Raw genomic sequence first — 25,072 nt, forward strand, 5'->3', positions numbered from 1 at the left:
TAATACTATGATAATCCTAAAAGTCTACAAAGCTATATAGTGGCAGGGGACATGAAAAGTATACAGATACTATTTTAAAAAATCTACCTTAAAAATTTATTACAACTTTAAACTAGCTTAAATGTATACTCTTAATCCAAAAACCATGCAGAGTTCACAGGCATTGGCCTGTGAAGTAAGCGAATGGTTGTGTCAGCCAGGAGCTTCTGCTTTGTAGTACTAGTAACTCTGCTCACATCGATGAAGAAAGGCAGTGTGTTGCTGCTTTCACAAGGTCTCTTCCCATGTAATACAACTATAACTGTCCAACAGTTTCTGAAATTCAAGGTCTTTCCTTTTGGCAAAAATGTTCACTTTGGATTTTTTTTTTTACAAGACAGGTGGTCCATCTTGTGTAAACAAGGGTCTAAGATGTCATCTCTCTTTTTTAAGACAGGATGGCTTTCGACAGTCGAATTCCAGTGAAGCTGTCATCACTGGAATATTTTCTGATTTCACCTCTGTGCAAGCCTCCATCTTCACAGTATCTTGACATTGCCTAGGAAAGTTCATCAAAAGGAATACAGGTAAAAATTTTTAAAAGGCAGAAACCTTAAAGAAAAATAATCTAATCACAGAAGTTTAGTCATACAAACTTACTTTAGCTACTTCATGGTCACTGATGCTTTGGGTGTTTGAGACCTGCACTCCCAGGTTAAGAGGCTGCTACTTCCTGCCAATTCACTAACATTCTTTAATGATGATTCAATTACCAAGTAAGGGGAAGTTTGTTCAGTTACAGTCTTTACAAATGGAGTTTCCAAAGCTGACAAAATTTGGTGATACGATAAGCTATTAACAGCATTTTTTATCGTGTAACTATATTAAAAATGATAAAGCTACATATGTGCAAAAACAATCAGTAAATACTGACCAAGCTATCCCAATGCTATCTGACCATTATTAGTTTCCAAACTCTAAGGTATTTCCTTGGAAGGTGGTATGAATTTAATGTAGAGCAGGAGAGTTCTGTAGCACCAAAGGATGCTTCTTCAAATTAACATGAGTTGTAGGAGCAAAATACATATTCCAAAATGGATAAGTCCTCAGTTTAAGAATGAGTTCTGTTCTGGGAGAACATTCCTGAGTCAGATTTATTTGTGAGTCCAACAAAATTAATCTCATAGTCATTGGACACAAATATACAATGTAAAGCACTGAAAAGGCAATCACCAGTGAAATAATCTTCATAATCTGCGAAAACCTGCAAATTAAATATTTGTAACTTGGGGACTTACTGTGCCACCGACGCACTACAGAAATTACCATTTGAATGTAAGCATCTTTTTCAGGCATCAATTGTTTTGGTGGAGGATCACCAAAAGTCACAAACCATGTGCATTATTTTGCCTATGTAAGCTGCCACTTCCCTTTAAAACTCATGTACTTCCAATTTCCACATGCACATCACATATCTTACATATAGGCTGTCATGTTAGCCACTAAGAATCTGTCTACTGAATCCTTGGTCTTGAAGTAGGACAGCTGAGTTCTGATATGAATTTTAAAATTGAGTAAAAAATAAGCACAAGTAATTAAGTGAACAGTATTTGTATACATGATAAAGAAAACAAGCCCAGGTACTTAATCATGTGTGGCTATGGAGAAAGGTAGTGGTTCAAAAGGAAAACCATTTTGATCAGAATAATGCTGATTAAAATATTCTGAATTATGATCAAAGAAATTAGGACTGCTTTTAAATAATAATGTGGATCTCTGTCTGAACCATTAAGAACTAAAATATATGACACACTAAAGGTTTAGTAAACCCTTGAAAGTGTTAGTTTCAAAACTTGCCATTTTCCTTAACTACTTTATATGATATAGCCACAGATGCTGGCATTAGTGGCTCACAGAACATCCTAGTTAGTGAAGGCACAGCCTTACTTCTAGTTTCTGTGCTCTTTCTTTGGTGAGAGGTGCAGACACAAAGTACATGTTGCTGTGATCTGCTAAAGAGCGAAGATCAAAGTAGTATTTGGCATAAGTGCTGGCAGACACATTAACATCAAACTCAAGCAGACACAAGTAATGCCTTTCCAGTTGATTTCTGTGGAGAAAGAACACAGAAAAATGAACATCGGACAATTTTGATCAAGTAGACTATCTTCGAAAATGTCATTTTGTGCTTCTAAGGACTAATGTAAATTCTATTACAAAATTTTTATTTAAAGAAAAACAAAACAGTAAAAACAGTAAAAGTACAAGTAATACAGAATTTCAAAAAAATAAACAGTAAGAAATCACTAGTTAATAGATTACATAAAGTCATATTAGAAATAGCTGTTCAAGTTTTAAAATTAAAGCATACAAAGTGGACATTCAAACAGTGAGACTGCAAACAGTTGTGTTCAGTGATCCAACAAAAACTTTATCTTACACTCCTAAACACACTTTCAGTTGTATCCTTTAGAGCACTTTCTTTCCCTCGCTTTTTTCCAATTACAATTACACATTTTGGGTTTTATTACTCCCACAGTTCTTAATACTGACTGCTGTAAATTCTGAGATGTAGGGAGGCTACTTAACTTGGAAGAAAAAATACTCATGTGCCAACAGGCTGTTTTGAATTGTTTCTGTATCCCAGCACATTTGCTTTTGGCTGGACAAGAATAGTTATAGCCTATTCATTACTGCCTATTGCTGGCTCATGATTCTTTCTTCAACGTCCAGCAGTGCATCTGTGTGACTCATGCCTCACACACATTCATCACTACATGGAGCAGAGAAAAAATAAATGTATGCTAATGTTAGCTCTCAAAAGCTTGCAGACATATTGAGGGGGAAGTAGAGGGGCACCAGGGAAAGATGCACCATTCTGCTCTCTGAGGAGGCATACTCTTCAAGCAAGCGTTCATCCTAAATTTAAAAGGAAGGAAAAAAAAAACTACACTATATGAGAAAGGCAATCCTTTCCCCTGTCTCAGCATATGAGACTATGATGAACGGCATCTTATTACGGGGTAACAAATTGTGACCATGACAAGATACCCATTTTAAACTTTGGAAGATGGAAAGGTCAAAGACAGGAGTCTTAGGTGGACTAAATCCCTTGTAGGACAAGAACATTGTCAGAGCCCTCACACTCATGTTTCTGTGCTGGGGAGATCCAAGTTGATCAGTATCTGCTGCCCCTCACCAGAAGAGAATGTACATATGTGGGCATACACACACATGCACAAGCACATGCACATGCACGCACATGGGTGAGTTCAGTGCAGTGGAAAGAGAAATGACTGGGAACAGCCCTGTGCTATGTGACTAGGCAGCTGCCTTTGAACCTTCTATACACATAAAATCAGAGCCCATCAGCCTGATTTCTACACACATACAATAGTTCTAATAAGGGGTAGGCAGGCACAGGAGTCTGGAATAAATTCTATTGTAAAGACCAGCTAAAGCAAAAGTACAACTTGTGACTCAGACTAAACCTATAGCCTCAAGGATATAACAGTGATCAAACATTCATTTCAAAAGTCAGACATGGTAACCCTTAAAGAAGGGAATGGCGCTGAAAGCTGTTAAAAAGCCATGAAGATAAACACAGTAATATGTTATACTGCTGGTAAGGTTATAAAATACTTGTCTGCAACCTCCAGAAAAAATTACACCTTATGAAGCATACCATTACAATAATAATCCATGAAAACAAATTAATGATGGAAAATATGAATTTCTATACTGTAGATTGACAGGGTATAATAGTTTTAAGCTCATTTTTATTTTCTATATAATGTAATATTTAAAATATTTCTTAAAATGCATGCCTTAAGGGAACAAGTGAACTGGAACATGGATAGAAAAGTCACCAAAACCTTTTAAACTCACATGTCTTGGAGTGCAACGTTCTTGAGGATCTGGCAGAAGTCTATGTTCCACACAGCCTTATCATGCCAAACCTTGAAGGCAAGGAGAATGGCTCCCAAGACAATCCTTTTCCAGTTGGTAGGACAGAGGTCAATCTTAGCATATGACATCAACCTTTCTAAGTAAACCTGCAAAGAGTAGAGTAGAGCACCGCTTTTTCATTTTAGCTCTGTTTAAGTGCTTTGCTAAGAACTGTTGTACATGATGTTTATTCTGTGATGAGAAAGGGAAGTGCAACTGAGAGATTGTGCTCAGCTAAAGCAAGATTTCAGGTCACAGCTGTAAATCAGACACGTCTACTGCCCATGTAAATTTCCTACACAGGTTTTTGATTGGAATGCCTGGACATTGCAACAAAAGTCATCCAGCAGGTAGTATTGCTATCACCTCCACATTCGTGAAGGGCACAGGTGTAAATTTGTTCAGTAAATACCAAGTGCCACCAACATGCAATATAACATACAGGTGGTAGATATAAAATGGATTTAGACATGTTGTAGTCAGCTGTGATACCTAACTCACAGTGAGCACATTTCATCTTTTCATAGTATTAAGACTTTTGTGGCAATAAATGATGGACAAAAGCACCTACCCATGGCTGATGAACAGAACAGCATGAGAGGTGCAAGATTTACAGCTATGAAGTTTTTCTGAAATGCAGTACCTTTATAATGAAGCCACAAGTAAAACAAGGTGGTCCTTCTTAGAGCCCTTTTTCATATTTCCACTATTCATGAATATCCATTTTCCTTCCTACATAATTAGCAACTTATTCAATGCTTTGGCTTTATGATGAGAAGAACAGCTGCCAGCCTGTAACGCTGAGACCCCTAAAGTTCCAGGAAGTTCATGACATGACCTCAGGCACTGTTTACATATATCTAACATCTGTTCTACAAAGAACTAGGTGAGCAAATTGCTGAGTAAGGATTACAGAGGAAGCTGTTTACTGTTACTTAAATCTGATCAATACAAAAGTTTCCTGATGCTCAAGTCTCCTAGATAGAAAGTTTAAGATTCGCACATGTACCTATGCACATCCTTGTACACTTGAAATCATTTCTAGGGTATTACACTAAAAAAAAATTCAAGGTAAATTCCAAGTAAAGATAGATACACTATACATTTAAGCATTAAGGACAAGAAAAAAGAAGGCCATAAAATTTCCCCAAATGGTGAAATTTTAGAAGCAGAGCTCATGGACTGGATATGCTATTTTAACTCTTTCTATCATGACTAAAAGGAAAAAGGCTCACTTTTAAGAATATAGTTACAATCTGTAAGCTGTCAGGCTAGCAGTCCATATTAGGCAATATTCTTAAACTTGAATGTATTCATTCTCCAATACCTGCTCCCTTAGCTATTCTAAATATGATACTGTGTTCCAGGATGCAACTCTTCTGTATATAAATGATGTGAGATAATGAAACAGTGCTGGTCATCCTCAACCCCTGTTCATCTTTTCCATGGCTTTGTTTTGGGTTAGTATTCATTTATACCACTTGCCTGTTATGTGAGTGGACCACTGTTCTTTACTTTCAAACAAGGCAAACTTTTCCATCAGTATTGCCCCATCCCACTTCTGCTGGACATTAATTACCAAGACTTTACACGTCAAATGCCCCCCCCAATGGGTGGTTTACATTGCTCTCATCTCCCTTGCTGAAACTCCAGAACTGCTACCTATCACCTGGCTCACTGTATTATGCCTATGCATAATCCCTCCTTTTCCCTTTTTTCCTTTAACCATTTTTCCCTGTATCACTGCACTCTTCTGGAACAGTCTTGCCAATCCGATTGTGGCATGCAAACTTACACACCAGTTATGCATCCTAACACTCCACTCTCCAACCCTCCCTAATATGTAAGCAGCATTGCTCCTTGTCTAGTACTATGAATAAAATTTATACTTTGACATATTCCACACCAATCTATGCATACTTTCTGTTATTTCTACTTCCATTGGTAACATGAAAGCTTTCTGTCCTGAGCTTCCATTTGTCTGTGGTCATCTGCATCACCATGTTGCTTCCTAACCCTCCTTCTGTGCCTCTAAACCAAACCCCACCTGCAGTTTACTTTCCCCAAGACAGTCTGGAAAGCCCTGACATGTAAGGGGCAATTCACAGGTAGAGCAATATCCGCCAAATGATACCAATCAAACTCCCATGCTTTGCAAATGATGCGTGACCCTGAGAGGGTGATCCTTACCCACAGCATGCTAGTCACCCTGTTCTTGCTTGAGCACATGAAACATGTTCCTGAACTGGGGTCCTCTTGAATGTAATGCAGGAGCACCTTGCCTTCCCTGCTCCAGTCAGATTGTACTTTAAGTGTCACCACTCTGAAGCAAGCTCTTCCTGGCCACTCTACCTAAAACTGAAAGCTCTGAAAGCTTCAGCCTCTTACAGTGCTCTGTGTTCTTGACATTTACTGCAATGTGAGATATTAATATACCTGAAAAATATCCCATGACTTTTTCACTAGATCATGAGCTCACAAAGAGCAAGAATTTTGCTCTGTCTCTTTGTTCTTCCCCAGCATAAGTATCAGTGAGTATCAGTGAGTGTCAGTGCAATTTCTTGGCCTCATTTATCACTCTGACCACACCATCTCTTGCCTTGAGTTTTCTTTTCCCCTTTCTCCCATTGCTCTGGCTACTCCTTTGGAAACTTTTCCTTTAAGTGCTAAGGACTCCTGCCCACGTTTCAATGAATTCATTCTGTATATTTGAACAGCCACATTTCTTTACTTCTTAGTCACATTTCTGTGCCTGTACCCATACATCCAAAAGATATGAAGATATGCCCCAGTTATTTCAAGGAGCATCAACCTTACCTTGTTTACATGGACACTTCCACCTCCAACCCAGCTCTGCTTGCTGTGCTATCTATCTCTACAAATGGAAATGTTCCTGACGGGTTTCTGTTTCAACACAGGGCATGACTAAATGCCATCAGAGCAGCTGCTGTCTTGAGTGATTTTTGTCTTCAGGCTATGTATATGACTTTCCACTATGCATTTGGTAGAGGAAGGACTAGAACAATCTCAACCATTTCACCACTATTGTAGATGATAAAATCCTACCTTCCAACTTCTGTGTGGATAACACAAATATGAGGACACAGCTACAGTGTATCATGATAACAATGCTTTTTAAAGAACTACTGGTACTGTCATCCTGGGCAACTTCATGAATAGACAGAAGCTGTCAACTGGGATGGGTTGATACCCATACCCCAAAGACTAGAGAACTGAAGGCAGTGAATTGCCTGAAACACAGCCTGGGTCCTGCTTTGATCAGCCTCAAATCAGTGTCTGTGTCTCCTATGGTCCTGTTAATGCTCTCCTTCCCACCCCACAGCATGTGTAAGTGTTCACGTGTCAACTCTGTGTGTACTGATGTGTGTGGGGAAAACTCTTCAGCTTCCTTTAATTGCAATTGTTTTGTGATGAGAAAATTAAAGACACCATTTTAAATGATAATGCCTAGGGACCCCAAGTACATTTACTTTCTTTTGATAGGCTTTTTTATGGTTTGCGTCTAGATGTCCACCCAAAGCCATGTGCACTCAGAGGACCTTTTTAGAGAAGGGCAAATCTAGATTATGCAATGCTGGGATTAAGGGTGTGTGATTCCTGAGTCAGATTATTGGTTGGATTGGCACTGCCCTAATTCCAGCAGACTCTATAAAATGTAAGGAACAGAAAGAAGCTTGTCTCTCCCTATTTCTCTTATTACTTTTGCTTTCTTCCACTGACATGGGCTATTGCTCTTATGCTATGTTCCACTGAACTTTGGAGCCAGTACATTATGGACTAAATCACTACAAATTGTGAGCTAAATGAACTTTTCCCCTTTGTACTTTGGGTGCCCTTTATTTTGTCTCAGCAATGAAAGAAATGTAACAAAGGCTGGTGTCAGTAAAGTTCTCATGATAATTTAAGGAATCTAACTTGAACAAAGTGACCTTTTATGTTTACAAGACCATTTTATAAGCATGTTTCATGAAGAAGAAACATCTTACCAAAGTCATTATTGCACATTCAGTTGGTATGCATATGGCATTAAAAATAATAGCAACAAATCTGTAAATACATTCATGTTCAGGGTCATGCTGAAAGTAGTCCTCTGGAAGCTTCTCTTCCTGTAGGGAGAAATGATGCAATGCAAGTATGAACTGAAGAAAGCTTTAAATATTCTTAAGACAGCAACCTTCACCTTATGTACACATGTTCCTTAAAATAATTTCCCCTGGCTTGTATGTCATTTCATCTTCTCCTAGAGACACTGGGATCTTTTACTTTGCCCAGTGATGCTTTGGTCAGTGAGGATCACATATTCAACAGCAGCCCCATAATGACCACATGGTGCACCAGAGTCATCTCTGTTGTGTAAGCACACTCTACATTTGCGCAAGATTGGAATCACTTATCAATACATCTCTCTAAATGTACTCCATTAGTAAGAAGAAGAGAAGTGTGCAAGGTCAGAAAAATCAATATTTCTTTCTACTGTGATTAACAGCATTCTAAGATGCATTTATAGCCTTAAAGTCTTCTAAATTCTATGGTGTATTACTTTGTACAGGGCCTGAAGTCTAAAATATATAATGATTGTCCTGCAGCCACAACCTCTTCTGCAAGTCAGCAGGCAGATGATGGTTGAGCAGTGAAAAGTGATAATATGCCTGAGGAACTGACTTTAAATTTTACATCATTCAAACCTAACACTTTCCTCAGAGATACCACCTATCCAGTAATGTGTATATCAGATTTTATTGAAAATTATTATTATTATTTTATTAAAAGAGAAAACAAAACAAAACAAATCAAAGCAGTAAAGGGTACAAGTAATACAGAATTTCTGCACAAATATATGCAGTAAGAAATCACTAGTGAATAGATTACATATTTTCATCTTAGAAACAGTTGTCCAAGTTACAAAATTAAAGGATACAAAGTTGAAATTCATACAGTGAGATTGCAGATAGTTCTCTTCAATGGTTCAACAAAAACTCAGTAATAAGGTTTTCTATCCTACACACTTAAATATACATGCAGTTATATCCTTTAGATCACTTTCTTTTCCTCTCTTTTTTACAACAACAATTACACTTTTTGAGTTTTATTACTCCCACAGATCTTACAACTATTTTTTGAAGCAAAAAAAAAAAGAACAAATGTGACAAAACAAAACAGAGTTAGTTAGAACAGAAGGATGGACTTAGTACGTGATGCAAAAACAGAATACCAGGTAATCAACAATGGTTACCATTATGCCTCTTGGTATCTTATAAAGAGTTGTGTATATCATCAGGTATAATAAAATTGAGCAAAACAGTACATAACAAGACCAATAAAACCTACACTGGAGACCTTACAGAACTTCAAAAGTAGTTAATAGTGAATCCATAATGGCCATCATAGTAAATCTTATTGTCTTCAAAGTGGTTGCATATACCCTCAAACTTGATACTATCGAGCAAAACAGAATAGAGTAAAATAAGTCAGACCAGAATGGGAGAGCAAGACAGGTGCTCAAGAGAGGTTAATAGGAAAACAAAAATGTTACTATAATATATCCCACTATTTTTAAATTTAGTTTTAACTAACTCTTTCCTCAGAGATTTCACCTATTCATTTATGTGTATATCAGATTGTACTGAATACTGTTTTTGAAAACCTACATTTTCTGATGTTGGATTAGTACATTTATTCACTTTAGTTCAGTAATAGAGCTTTAAGCCACTTTTGCCCGTATTGTAACCCTAAAGAACAGTTCTTTTCATAGAAGATGTCATACAACATGAGGTTGAAAAGCACATGATTTAAATTCAAATAGAAGTGTGTGATTTATTTCTGCACTTAATATCAAAAGAAAAAGCATCAAAAAAAAGATTAGGTAAAAAAATGATGATCTTGTAATACTGACACTTACTGTGAGTGGATGCAGTCTCTCATCAAAAATATCCAGGGATTTATTTGCATCTCTGCAAAGAAAAGTTCATCTAAGTCATTTATGTCTTAGTTAAGTACCTGGTAAGGGTAGGGGACCCTGGAGGAAGAGGCCTAACCTTCAACATCTCAAACAGCTTTACAAATTCTTCTCCTTGATTTTGACCTTAAGACATCTCTTTGTTTAGTGCATCAAGTACTGTGAAGACTTTTCTAAGATAACCAGGCTAAGTTGCCTATAAGTAATGACACTTCCTTACAGGCAATGCTAGTAAACCAGCAGTGCTAGGTATTCAAACCTAGAAGTGTAGAAAATGTGAATGAGATTTAGATCTCCAAAGTTTTCTTCAGTCCTCTATATTTTCATCATGCATTTGTGTTTCTGTTGTGCTAAAAATGTAGCAGCTTTTGAATAAGAGACCAGTATTTTCATTAAAGTATTATACTGTGTTCCTATAAATCAGTGGTTTGCTCTGGTCTCTGAACCTCTGGAGATTCCTCAGTCTCATTTTCAGGAGGCTCAAGAGCTCAAACTGCTCTTACAATCATGAAGAAATTACTTATTTTTTGACTGTTGGTCACTTGTTATGCTCGTATAAAGGCAAAAGGAAAACTTGCAATTTCTTAATGTGAACCAAGCCTATGGCACCAAGTTACATCAGAGGTCATTGTATTTTTCATTGTCCCTTGCAGTTTTGTTTAAAAACTTTTTATAATTGCCCATGATGAAACAGCAAAGAATAATGTTGGTCAATCTTGGATCATCTTTTTGGTATTATGAATAAATGAAAAGTTCACATAAAGCATTTCTGCATACTGAAGTATGTTCTCAGAACTTCACTTCTGATTTAGTTGTGAGTTTGACAGTCTTTTTATCATAGAACTTTACTTTTACATGAAACTAGATATATCAATAGAGAACATAGTGGGCCTTCAAGGAAAGTGAAGAAATAGTTGTTGCCAATGTCAAATTCAAGCAGTGAATCTAAAACTTTGAGATTTGTGGAAAATGTATACCTTCAAATCTGCCTATGACAGACTCTCAGTATCTCCAAGACTTTTTGCTTAGACTGGTGATGATAATAACAAAAGTGTTCTGGATGTTGTAAAAAATCTGAACTGGTAATTTCGAAGCTCACTGATGTTTATTATGAATCATGTACTGATAAAAGAATTGCTCACTGTGAAAGACACACCAATAAGTGTTATTTTGTAGCAATTTCAGAGACACCACGTAAAATTCCATTATACCTAACTTAAGAAAGTAATGGTTGCAGTGTTTGATGTAAAGTAAAAGACTATCCATAATGATCTGTATTTTAAAAACATATTTATGTCCAAAGATATACAACTACATGATTGGTTATTCTTCTGATTGTTTTTTACGAAAGAACTGCCAATGAATCAAGAAAAACATGAATTTAATTGTGTTCTAATCAGTCAAATGAGGACTTGTACATCAGTGTAAATAGAGATACATTTTTCACCCAATGTAGAAAGGGACCAGAAAGGTAAAAGAGTTATAAAAGATAGTTATTTTTGTTATGTGTGTTAACAATGTGGTTTTTAATGGGAGTGATCTTGTCCAACAGTAGACAAGATGAGGGAGAAGGTGACTGGCATCTACTAGGCAGAGGACAGCAGTCCTGTAACACATTCTGCACTGCATAGGACAGCCCCCACAACAAACAGTACCTGGTTTAAAATGTCAGTAGATCCATGATCAAGAAATGCTGTTAGCACCTCCTGCCTGCGCACACACAGGCACACACAAACACATATGCATTTAACTCTGTTTTAGTTTCTAAACAGAACACATCAAAATAATCTATGGAAGCAAATATCCTTTGTGACCTTTAAGAGAATATTTTTCAACAGACCTAATTACAATAACAAGACACCTGAAATTACTTGCTTCCATCAATTGCTAAAAGCACAGTACAACTTCTGATGTTTGCAGCCAGCGCCTGATAATATATAGGTATTCTGTAAATTAAGTTGAAGTATAAGGCAAGTGTTTAAGAGCTCACCTGTGTTTTATGTGGTAATATACTGCCAACGTCATACTGTGGGAAGGAAAAAAATATATGTAATAACCAAGTTTATTGGTGAAATTGAAGACAAATTTGCAACGGGAAACTTCCTATAGACTTGTCTTCCAGTTTCAGAACACTATCATATGGGCACTTGCCCCTGTTTCATTCAACTTGCTTATAGTAGACAGATGTCAAATGTTATGCAATGTGACATCAGGACATCTTCTTTTAACTATCCATTATTACGTTTTTCTCTGTCATTTGTGTTTCTACCCATATAACCTCTTTCCCTGGACAAATTCTACATATCTGCCCATATACTTAAAACTAAACCACATAATATTTTTTTAAAACTTTGAAGCCCGTGCATTTATTTCAGTTGACTTATTCATTATTCACCTGCCCATAATTTTCATTATTTCTCTGAAAGTAAATTATAAAAGTGCTGTATAGCAAAATGAAAATCATTCCTCCAGTGCAAGAAAAAATTTTGTAGTAAATACAAGTGGCCACCAAAGTGATAAAACTTCTTTTATGCTGAAAAATCAGTGATAGTAATGCAGCCTACATCTGTACAGTACAATATTCATGGGAAATATTTCCAAATTAGTTTAAATAAAGTTTTAATATGCAGACACAACCCTTCAGATAATATGTTGCTGTATCGGTAAATTATGCATAGGTGCTGTTTATTAGGGTACAAAGGGATTCCCTTGAGTGAGTTATATGCTTTGATTTGCTCTCATTGTTTAAAAGGAAGCTTAACATCATCAAGGGAAGACAAACTGAATTTTAAAAGAAGTCCAGAATGTGTTTAACATTTAAAGTCTCACATCATATGCATCAGGGATGCACATTTTTATAGTATTTCAAACAGGTTATCTCCAAATTGAGTTTAGTCACAGACTGACCATCATACATTGAAATGGTTCACCAAAACTTATTAGAAATTTCATCTAACAACCAACTGTTACAGATAAGGGAACCAAAGCTTGTCCAAAATCCCAACAAATAGTCAGAAGCAATTCTTTTCCTATATAGTATTCTCTGCATCAGTAGTTCCCAAACTTTCCTGCACACTGGAATCCCCCAAGGAGCTTTACAATGATCCTTAATTCCAACTTGAGACATTATGATTCAGTGGCACAGGGAAGAATTTGGTACAAAGAGTGTTTGACAAGTTCCCCCAGGTGATTCCACTATGCAACAATGTTTGTGAATGACTTAACAGTTAAATGTCACAATCATTGGGCATGCATTATATACTTTATTACATGTAAACTTCATCCTTGATTTCCTAAAGTGCTGTGAGTACCCACGAATCAAAGGGAAGATGAAAGTGGGGAAAATGCATGTGTTTCCAGACATATATTTTGATAAAGTTACATAAGTGATTCTAACAAAGTTTATACATTTTATTAAGAACAATTGGGGTAGAGCTAAGTGGCACAATGACTGCCTGGCAAGCACAACATCCTGAGTTCGATTCCCAGTACAAAAAGAAAAAAAGAAAGAAGAATGCACTATTACCCTATGATAAACATCTCAAAGCCTTTAGAGATGCCTAATGGGCCAATGCACTCTAAAACGAAACCTGAAAACCAAAGGGACATTAGCAATGTTCTATAAACCACCTCAATTCAGAATAGAAATTTTGAACCTGAATTTTGATGTTGGTATTTTAATAAGCTTGAAAGATTCCTATCAGGGTGTTTTCCTCCTGCATCTATGATTATGACCCCATAGGTATGGGAAAGGGTACTGTAGGTAGGGAAAGAATAAAATAGTGGACTCCTTATGTTTTCTGGCTAATCCTAAATAGAAGGAGTTAAAACTCTCCTGGAAAAATTTCCCTTGGCAATAATGTGAAGGAAAAGGGTAGTGAAAAAAACAAAACAAAAAGGTACCAAATGGCTTAGGGGCTTGCACCCAAAACCAGAGAAAGAGATGCCAAGCAGAGTGCAAAGAAAGTCTTGTGCACAGAACCAAGGTAACTTTCCTTTTGTACTTCCAATAGAATTCAGGGAAGCAGACTGGGAAGGAGGAGTGACTAACTCTGGGGGAAAACTTGTGTGTGTTCACACCTATGCACTAGCACACACACACATACACATATGTGTTCACTCTAGGGTCAGCATGTTGTCCACTCTAGGAGCACTATATCACTACAGTAGACACACACACATCTTGTTACTAACTCAAATGTAACGATGAATAAGGCACCTCTTAGTCAACCAGCTGTCCACCTTGGAGAAAAGGCCCTCTCAAGGACAAATAGAAGTTACACAAAGCCCTCCAAAGCGATGACATAGGCAAGTGGACCTGGTCCAATACAAATAAATCCCTTGGAACCAAGAGGGCTATGGTAAGTTCTAGGCAGCGTATAGGGTCCTTGGTACACAGTAAAGGTATCCAGGAACAAAGGCCTATGGATCTTCCATCTTTTGGGGGCTCCCTGCCCTAACTCTTGTCATGGTGGCTATATTCTCCCTTTCTATTGAAACATGCTTTCAAAACTTTGTATCTTTAATTTGTTATGGTATTGAGTTTATAATCCAGGTGAGCCGCTCACCTCAGTGCAGTGGTGCTCACATAGCACATGAGGTGACACTGCACATGTATTATGGCAAACATTCAAATGCTGGTAACTGGGGTGTCAACAGAGGAAAAGCAATTCTTTTTTCCAAGGGTCATTTCTAAATTGTTAAAAACTGTAACTCATAGAGAACTATCTTTTCTAGAAATATCCAAATAGAAAGCACTTGTTCTCTTTACATTTAACAGTGTCTTGCATCATACATGTATACTCTAAAGAGGCACACTTTTCATGGGATTCTTTAGTTGCTAACTCGTGTTCCCTTCTACCACGAGTAGATTAAAATAAAAATGGGAAATTCACAGTTAGGCCTTTAAAATCAATATAGATGTTTTGCTCCAATATTTGAAAGTGGGCAAGGAAGAGAATAATCATATGGCTGAATTTACCCAACATGGCTGGGATGTTTTAGCAGTAGGGGACCTGTCACTCAGGCCTCTGCAGCATCCCTGTACTCACCATTGTACTATGTTTCTATGATTAGGCTTGCTGAGTGTGCTTTCGTCCATCCATATTGAGGAGCAGGAGCTGTACTTCCTCGTAAGCTGACAGTAGAAGAAATTGTCACAGTAAGTTAGACTCCCAAATGTTGGGGCTATTTCCTTGATTAAAATGTCAAGTGACAAACCATGAAGGTATTTCTTACACTGCATGAAATGTCTGAGAGCAGTGTCATGCATATGGGTCTGCAAATGTTACTGCAGGAGGCTGTTTATTTTCAGGGGTGTTGGAGGAGTAGGTTGTAAAATACAGCCCTTATTATGCTATCTACTTTCAAATCTGACAAGCATTTAGTATACATCATTTTATAAATATTATAAAAAGTTTACAATAAGATTTTGGACTTTTAGCAAGAAAAACAGCTAAGATTTTCTATTTCTACTGTTAGTAACTAGAATAAAATGTAATGCCTTGCATAATATTGACACAGTATTAACAGTATAGTACAACAAGCAAAAGCTTAACACTTAATTGATTAACTGACACTAAGTGTGTTAATGTGATGAGACAAATATTTCACAGTCAAAGGACTGTGCCAGGGATGCTCAGTCAATAATAAGCCAGGGCCATAGGTCACCTGAGCCTGTACCCTTACCAAAGATATACAAGTACTATTTGTAGATTCCCTCACATCTAAAATACAGGAAAAGAACAACTTTGAGAACTGAACATTCAGTTATTTTCTGGGTGGATTTCCATTACATCACTTTGTGGAAAGCCTCAGACACTCAAGATTGCATGTAATTCTCTAAAGCTATCTGACACTTATCAGGACACATTTCTGCCTCATTCATGCTGTTCGCTGCCTGAGAAGCATTTTTCGGTGTTCATGTCCTACAGATTTGATCCCATCTACATTCTGGAATACATCTGCCAACAGCTGCATCATAAAACATTTCTCTGAAAGTGTTCCAGTGACAGTGTAAGAGATTGAGCATATTTAATTTTTTCTTCAGCATGGGAAAGACCTTAAAGCATGACCCATTTTGTATAACTATATGACCATTCTGAGATGGTTAGACAACCTGTCTGGTGATATCAACAACACACAGCACATCTGGGTGATTACAATTGGTCAACAGTTAAATTCGGGTCAAGAATTTAAGAATAAAACTGTTCATGCCCCATTTTCCCATTTTTAAAGATAACTAGAATAGCAAAAAGTTTAGAAACATTTCTAAGTGATGCTTAATCATAAAATTTAAAAGAAAAAAATTTTACCACACTAAATGTCTATCATTCTGGCTTACGTATACCTACAGTACACACAATATATCCTGTAACAGACATTATTTTTTGACATACACTTATCTAATATGCAGTAATGTCAATCACTTAACCTTGAAAACAACTTCACTCATGAAATGGAAAGCAATTATTCTTTGCTGTAAATGAGTAGGAGTAGTCCATTACCATAAAGTTTCAAACAGATTCATGAATTCACACTTAACAACAAAGTTAGGAAGACAAAAATACTTATACTACCAAAGCTGATCTTTTTGGTAATTACAGAGCCTGCTGAACATCTGAGAAAAAAAGACCAAAGTGATACCTCTTTTGTCAAAAACTAAAAATGTGGAAGTCTGTGTGCAATAATAAAAATAAATTGTATTTTATAAATTAATGTGACATTTACAAAGTATATTCATGCATCATTTTTCTTCCTCTTTAGTTCACTTTGTCCAGCTCAGACTGTCCCAATTTTCTTCCTGTGTTGCCACACTAAAATATATTAATATGTTGAATTATGTAGATTTCCCCTGACAAATCTCAACCATTAGAGCTACATCCACATGCTCCACCAACCTTCCTCGTAAGTATTTCAAGAACTTTCATCTATTTTTAGTTTTATAAAAAGCCTATCCAGATGAGATGTCACGGAACATGTGTGTGTCTGTGTGTATTTTGTGTGCACAAGTCAGCCAGAACCACGTAACAGTGTGCAACCAGAAAGACAGAAGACATGCAAACAAACTTACCCAGTGGTCCAAGTAACCCTAAAAGTCTTAGATATCCAGACACTGAATTATCCTCTCAAAATAATCTCACCGCTGAGCAATGAGATAATGAGGGGATCTGTCACCACACTAACAATCAGTGACAGTTTTGGCAAATGAACACTAAAGCAGAATGTTGTGACACTACCATTACAGTGATAATGGAAGACACAGAGTGGAAATAGTCACTGATCAAGGAACTGTGGGTTGGAATCCCTGTGACCTTAGAATCTTTCTAGAGGGCATTTGCATTGGCAGTGGAGTGTTTCTGGTTCTTGTGAAACCTTCAGACCATCTTTTCTATTATACTCCTCCACAATGTTTGGCTTTTTAGTGGTAATCTTTCAGCAAGCAAATTGTCTTTCCATGTTTGCAAGACACGGCTTTACTGGCGCTTTCTTTCCGGACAAACTCAAAACATTTTAAATATTCTTTTGGGCCATTTGCTCTCAACATAGATCTGGATGAAAGCCCTCAACAGTAACCATGCCACTACCTTAACATTGAACTGCCCTGAAATTTCTTCAACCAGATTAATTTAATTTCAGCCTTTGACAAAGCCTTTGGATATGAGCAAAATAAAAACTAATTTTCTGCTAATGTAACAGACACACACACAAACACACATTTTACATTTCCTATTACACTCCCACTAGCGAGTTTTGAAACTGTTTTTTTTTTCACTTTAAATAAAAAATACACAGCTGGTATCTCTAGCCCTTTCCAAATGATCTTACAAGCCACTTATAAAGGCTTCTGAACCATATGGTCAGGTAGCAGCAGCACAGCAATAACCCCACCACCAGCACCAAACTCTGTGTTAGTTACTTTCTCTTCACTGGGAGAAATCACCTGACATCTACAAGTTAAAGGAATCCTTAATCTATTGGAGATACATACTTTTAAGGGTCCAAGTTAATAGCATTATATGTATTTAATTTAAATACATTTGGTTATTGGTTACACTAGACGTTTCTTCAAACCCTCTAGTGCTTATAGTCTAGAGACTTCTGAGGAGGTCACTGAATCATGGGTGTGTGATATTGAATTAGTTCCCTGAATGGTTTAGCATAGTTCTGTGTGGATAATTAGCATAGTTCTGGGTGTGAATGCTGGGCTTAGTGGAGAGAGAAGATGCACCTGGGTTTGGGTGGCACCAACCGAGAGGCTTATAGCCTGAATGAAATAAAAACTGAAAGGAGGAAGAAGTCTTGCTGCTTCTTACCTGCCATTCCATGCAGTGTATGTCCGCTCTCAGGTTCCTCTGCCATGACTTCTTGCTTTGGAGCCAGATGACTGTGGACTAAAACTTCTACAAAATGTGAGCTAAAAGACACCTTACCTCGTTTAACTTGTGGGTGTTGAGTATTTTGTCCCAGCAATAAATAGGTAACTGAGACACACTTACACTTGAACTGCAAGTTTTAATTAAGTTTAAAATGGTGGATTGATTGAACATGCAGCTAGTTCAACTTGCTCCTGAAATATTATTTGAATTAAAGAATAAAATAAATGTTACACATGAGACCTGAAGCCCGAAAGGACATAGTTTTTGATGTGTGAAAACTGTAAGGTAAATACTGTTAACTCACATGGCAAAATATTAGGACACTCAGAGGCACAGAGCACTTTGGCATAAAATGTGAAGCAGAGGCCATGAAAAACCATAGGAAATGAATGTAGAGCCATTGTACACCTGTCCTCCATCTCTGCAGGTGCTATGCAGATATTATATTCTATAGACATTAAACCTTAGAGATATCAAGTACATCATGGCTGAGACCTAGACATTAGTGGAGGAAACACTGTATGATGAACAGTTTCTGGAAAGCAGGCAGCTTTGATTGTATTCCTCAGGTAGAGTGTGAGGAGCTGTTTCTCTGATATCAGGCTGTCCCAAGAGATTTGGCCCCTAGTTGTTGCCCAAAGCCCTGTGAAGGAAAACCTGATTTCACTGCCAAATTCTCACAGTGGTGCCCACTAGTTAAATGAAAGTTTTGCTCACATACAATATTTCAGTCCAGGGAATGCCAGGGTCACTCATGTATTTCAGGGAATCCTCTGACAAGAGAGATCATTGTAACAGGAACAAAGGAATTTGTGGGAGTGCTAGAAATTCAGGAGCAAATTAGAAGTTTAAAAGTATTTCAATACCAGGTTGAAAAAGTTCAATTCAAGGAATAACTAATGTTTAATCAGAGCCAAAGGAAAAAGTAGAAAATGGAAAGAGGATGGAAATTTGACATTAGTGAAGAAGTATGAGTCTGAAAAACACAATATTTGAATAAACAAACTATAAGAAAAACTAGAGAAAATATCAAGGACTTTAAAAGAAGAGGGAGTTTTCAGACTTTAAAGACCACTCCAATGAGATGAAAAAGTCAATAACAAAGCCTTGTGTTCTTTCAGCATCCCTAAGACAGAGAAGCCTTTAAAAGCTTCCAGAGAAGGGGGAGTGGCTATAGCTGGTTATTTATGAGGTATATAATATGGGGACAACGGAGTTAAGAGCAACACTAGAAATGAGAAGAGCTTTGTGAAAACTGGCATCAACCTGCAAATCTAGGTTTTATTAACAACTATATTTTCCTTTACAGGCTGGCTTCCTAAAATTACCCACATGCCCTTTCACAGGAGAAAGTTTTCCAGTAGAACAGGGGAGCACAAGACAGAGGAAACAAAAGCATCTCGGACAGTGAGGACACACGCACAGAGCCCTGTGGAAGACAGACTTCAAGGAGCTATTCCAGGGAAAGTGAAGCAGCAGGCCTAAGGACAAGCCTGTCCCTCTAAGGTAGGAAAGCCTGTGAGGGCGGCCTCTGGGAGAAAACGGAAGCAAGGCTGTGTTAGAATGTGAACAATGTCCTGGCAGGCATGTGACTAATGTTACAGCATTGCGGGATTGTTGTTAAGAGAACTGTCCCATTAAGAATAGAAAATTGACCTCCCTCAAAGAGGAAGAACGTGAAAACAGAAAGAGCCCTGGGTTACTTATCTGACTTGCTTTTGTGAACTAATGCTCCTTAGGGATCATCCAGCAGCAGTGCAGAGCTGTGTACATTTCAGAAATACTTTAGACAAAGAATTAAATTGTACAAAGAGGCAGAACAGTGTGACTGTTATTACATAACCTAGCAGTAAACAGTAGTCATAAATGATAATTAGTTATTTAGCTTAAAATATATGATCTAAATAAATATAAAAAACAAAACTAAAACTGTATGATGCATCTGAAGGAAATTGGGGAGAATAAAGTCATGGCAGAAAGAGGAAGCTAAGCATTCACCTGTTATGATGGAAAAACAACGGACAGTGCTAAAGACTGATGTGTTAAATAGTTTATTTTGATTTTTAAAAAGATTAACAATTAAAGCCAAATATCTCATACAATCCTTTAACACTGTGCCCTTATTACCACAATGGAACTTAAATATCAGAAACCCTTAAAACTGGAAATTACTAACTCAAAGACTTTGTGAAGTAAATTTAAAACACCTCAGGAAAATACAAGATACCTTAAAAATGCAGAAAAGGAAGTCTATGGTAACAGACTGGCTCCTCATTGTATTTGTTTAGAAATCATGGCAGAAACAATTAGATTTACTCAATTTCCTATCAACGATTTACTTACATGCTTGAGATGGGCGTTGTTCCTCTGGTCATGCACTAAGAATAAGGAAAACAAATAAACCTAGTAAAACTATTGTAATACAAATGCCTTAGAAAAGTACATTGAACTGGTTACAAAATATCTGATGGATTATAAATATACAGAATATACAGAATGAATGTTTTACTTTTAAAAGTAAATCATCTAGTACTGGGGATATAGCTCAGGGGCACAGTGCCTGCCTGGCAAGCACAAGGTAGTGAGTTAGAACTGGGTTCCAAAATGAGGCAATTATCTGCCAAGACAAGTTTGATAAAGAACCAAATATTTATTTATACCTTCTGTTTACCCTAAGAAATGACAGACTGTCCTTACATGAAAGAAAATTGTAAAACTGGATCCTAGATGAACGTTAGCTAATAGAAAAAAGTTAACTTATTTCGTGTCTCTCCTTTTACCAGACTTTCCTGAGTAATTACACAGTACTTTGTAACTGTATATTGCTTTACAGCTTAATTACAAATATCTAATAGCAGACAGCTCTATGAACAAGTTTCTGGTTAGGCACTCACTATTCTCTTTCTGCTCTAGAATTCATAACCTACTAAGTTAATGCAGATGTTACTAAAAATATTAGTGATTCTTTAGACAACTGTAAATTAATCCACCTGAAATATCGACCTTGAAATGAATGTGCTAACCTAACTGAACACCCTCTCAATAGCACACAATTCATTCTGGCCTAATGAAGTACATAAAGCAAACACTCCAGAGTTACATGGGCCACCGCAGCATTTCCCATACTGTTTCCTCTAAAGCTGGACACCTGCATATTCCTTTCCCTGAATATTCCCTGAAGAGAGGAGTGCAGATCTGTTTGTATTTTATCCCACACTCTACATGTGAGAGGCACATATATCTCCTGAAGAAATGGAAAAACACAGCAATGCTAACCAGAAATGACCAGCTCAAAAAAGAAAATTGTACAGAAGTGGAAATGTAGATAAGAATCCCCATTTTTCATGGTGCTGCATTTTTCTAAGTATTACAGGGGTTTCAGTCCTTAAATTCTTACTCTTGTAATCAACTGGAAAATTTTGTCATATATCAGACCTTTAACAACACAATAAAACGACAGCAACAACAACAACAAAGGCAATTTATCCAAACATAAAGAAGAGAAGTTAGGTTTCACAAAGTCCCGCAAATCTGATTCTCACTCTGGAGTAAGCAGGACACAATGATTTACAGTAGTTGCACACATTGCCTTACCCCTTAGGAAATGTCAGAGTATGTTTACACAGATTCTCTTCATAGGATCAAAACATTTTTGCTAACTCAAAATTTCTGAGAATACCATAAATCCTAAATCTGGTGTTAGATACGCTCACTGGATTATAGCACTGTAACAGTGAGATCGAAGGGATGACTCAGTATGACTCTCGTTGGCTATATCCACATATATAGCTATCTGCATATCTGGATCTATGATTTTTAAAATATGATGACAAGATAATCTAATTGTAAACTAAGTTTTATTATTTCTCCTTAAAACATTTGCTGTGGAACAAGGGGAAAGGAACAAAATAATACAGAAAAATAAGTTTAAATCCATGACCCCTTCCTTAATCATGTGGTCTGCTGTAGTGATACAGAGGCAGCAAAATGTTTTAACAGAGAGTAGACAAGCTCTCAATTTTAGAGTGACATTAAAAGAAAGTGTATAATCAGATATTAAAAGTAAAATGCACATTTAAAAAATTGAAAAACTGAATCCAATATGTAAGTTCTTGTAAATATTTGTATAATGTATGAACCACGTAAAATGACAATAGTTTTCAGCCTGATCATTAATGGGGAAATGTAGTCTTACCATATGTTTGAGATTTGCTCAGGAAAATTGTGCCGATTTTTGGATCATCAGAAGGGTTTAATTTTGAAGCTCCTTCTACAGAGAAAAAGAAAAATATGTCATGACTTCATTCAGTAGAAATGTAGATAGTTTTGAAAACAGCTTCCCAATACCTTTAAATCATGTTAACAGCATTGTAAAATGTTTTTAGTTATGAATGTGAATGAAATAAAATGAAGGGAACAACATAAGGATTCTCCCAGAGAACTGTAAAGTTGTAGAATCCCTTTTCACACACAGAATAAAACAGGCTATATCTTAGACTTATTATTCTAAAATTTTACCTAAATAATCTAATGTAGCTTTTCCATGAACCAAGTGCACTTTAAGATGAATATATGGCCTCGGATGGCCTTCTCTGCTGGTATTACTGGCACATTGCAGGAACGGTTTTGAGTAACAAACACTTGCTCTCGCATCGTGGGTGCACTGTTAGATACCAGTTCAATGTGACAAATATTTAAAAACATCAAACGTTCTTTAGACCATGAATCACGTGGCTAATTCTAGCTGCATTCAACAAGACAACTCATTTTGATAGCTGTGCTTTTAGGAGACTATAAATGATGGAAGATCTAGGATTAAAATCCAATGTGCTAATCTGTAATCACCTTCCTGAGAAAAACTGTTTTTTTAAGAAACTTGTCCATGTACATAGATTTTTGATTCTTCTTTCTGCCCAGAAGTCCACCTTAGAACTAGATTGGGAAAGTCTTCTCTTTAGAAGATACTAGAAAACAGAGTCTTCAACTTCAATAATACATAAAATTTGCTATTATAAGAAATAATAAACATCATTATGGGGTATGCTGTGACTGTCCTCAAAAATCTCGGGCTACTTCAACAGTTTTGTAACAAACTGTACCAATATTCAAATAAACTAGTGGTTAAGCAATATTTCCTTAAGCACATATTATTAATTATTCTACTTTAGAGTGTTAAGTGGTCCATACACACTCTTGTGTATATCCTTGGCCTTGCAAAATTTAAAATATGCACTGTTATATTAAAAAATAATCAGTCTATTACCAACTACTGTCTAACTCAGCACTTCACAAATCTACCTTCTTTTGAATACTACTTTTGCCCCTTCTGAGTACTATGGTTAGAAGTTTGGATATAAATATAATATTGGTCTTTCAGATTTAACAATAATTTGAATAATTGATTTTAAAGGTACAATGACATCACTAGCAACTTACTAAAACCTTTCTTTATTCTTCATGGTAATTACTCAATCAAGTTTAGTAAAATAATTCTTATATAAGAACTCCTAAAGACTACATGAATTTTTGCATGTCATTTAGAAGATGTGACAATCTTAGTTATGTGGAAAAATAAAATCACTTTATGAACAAGGTGACAGGTACAGACTTACATGGCCATCTGTATTCTAAAGCTTCTGAGAACTTTAGGACCACGTCCTACGAAAAACCAATAGGTGCACATTTGAATTTCTAAGTATAATTCGCAGAATAATTTTACTATTAAAAATAAGTAATAGAAAGAGCTATATTAGGTATTGGCACCTTTGTAATGACAGATTTTGAATGTAGTCCAGAAAAACTAAGTATCAAAATCAGATGAATCAGTTTAACCCCCCCACTCTCTCTCTCTCTCTTTCTCTCTCTCTCTCTCTCTCTCTCTGTCTCTGTCTCTATTTCTCTGCCTCTGTCTCTGTCTCCAAGACTATGTATCTGAAGACAAAATTCAAGATGTTTGGTATTTAAAATAAAGAGAATGTGCAAAAATAAAAGAAACGAGCCCAAGGGAAAGGCTTGCACCATCTCTAGAGCAATAGAATAGGCATATGACGCAGGGTTGGTCAGTGCGTCACAACTCTCTTGAGTCCTCCCAACAATCAGAGGAGAAAGACACTAGGACTGTTATCTAGCTAACTGGCAGCTGCTGGTGGTGACCTCTGCCATCAGGAATATAAATGTTTGGCAGAAGAGATGGACAGAGGGAAGGAGAACTGACATGGGCTTTTGAGAAGGGTTACTTCCTGGGTCTAGTTGCACATGATCAACCTGTATGAACTACCTGGTTATGCAAGTCTATTTTTGGAATAGATTTTCTTTAACTTGTAATTTTTAAGGGTGCTGGTTAATCAGCTGTATTGATGATCACGCTCAAGGTGGGGACCTACAAGAGTCATTGACACATTTAACAGATATTATGAACAGCAATGTGTAAATGCCAAACTACTGTGTTTAAAAATTATCAACATACCCACCACCATTTGTTTTAGTTGCTTTGATTATGCATGTTTCAAAAATAGCTCTTGGGCTCAGAAACATAACTCAGTTGTGAAAAACATACCTTGCAAGCACAGAGGTCTGGATTTGATCTCCAGAACAATTAAAAGAGAAAAAATAACATCAATATACAATTCATTGCATATTTTATTACCACAAAATGATCAGCCCTTTGAGAATATTTGCTCTTTTGATACCATAACAATGCAGCAAGGTATTGCGTACTTTATGTAGCCAATCTCTTATTGGTTGAAGATTTAGTCACTCATAAAATTTGATTTTATTATGAGAAAAATAT

General features: G+C 36.7%; 1 protein-coding gene across 1 annotated transcript in view; it reads right to left on the minus strand.

The window, feature by feature from the left end:
- Positions 1–202: 202 nt before the first annotated feature.
- The window catches only part of LOC134472298 (cyclin-Y-like protein 1), a 31,834-nt gene continuing 6,964 nt past the window's right edge, over positions 203–25,072 (minus strand). Inside the window, exons 2-11 of the mRNA XM_063233626.1 lie at positions 22,478–22,552; positions 20,622–20,660; positions 18,691–18,701; positions 14,956–15,041; positions 11,895–11,930; positions 9,848–9,899; positions 7,935–8,054; positions 3,868–4,034; positions 1,927–2,089; positions 203–538 (exon numbers count right to left, since the gene is read on the minus strand). Coding sequence (XP_063089696.1) covers positions 428–538; positions 1,927–2,089; positions 3,868–4,034; positions 7,935–8,054; positions 9,848–9,899; positions 11,895–11,930; positions 14,956–15,041; positions 18,691–18,701; positions 20,622–20,660; positions 22,478–22,552 — 860 coding nt within the window. The 3' untranslated portion in view covers positions 203–427. The remainder of the gene's footprint in view (positions 539–1,926; positions 2,090–3,867; positions 4,035–7,934; positions 8,055–9,847; positions 9,900–11,894; positions 11,931–14,955; positions 15,042–18,690; positions 18,702–20,621; positions 20,661–22,477; positions 22,553–25,072) is intronic.

The sequence above is a fragment of the Cavia porcellus genome, unplaced genomic scaffold (assembly GCF_034190915.1).
Source record: "Cavia porcellus strain 051 isolate PalLab524CR breed Dunkin Hartley unplaced genomic scaffold, mCavPor4.1 scaffold_23, whole genome shotgun sequence".
NCBI lineage: Eukaryota > Metazoa > Chordata > Mammalia > Rodentia > Caviidae > Cavia > Cavia porcellus.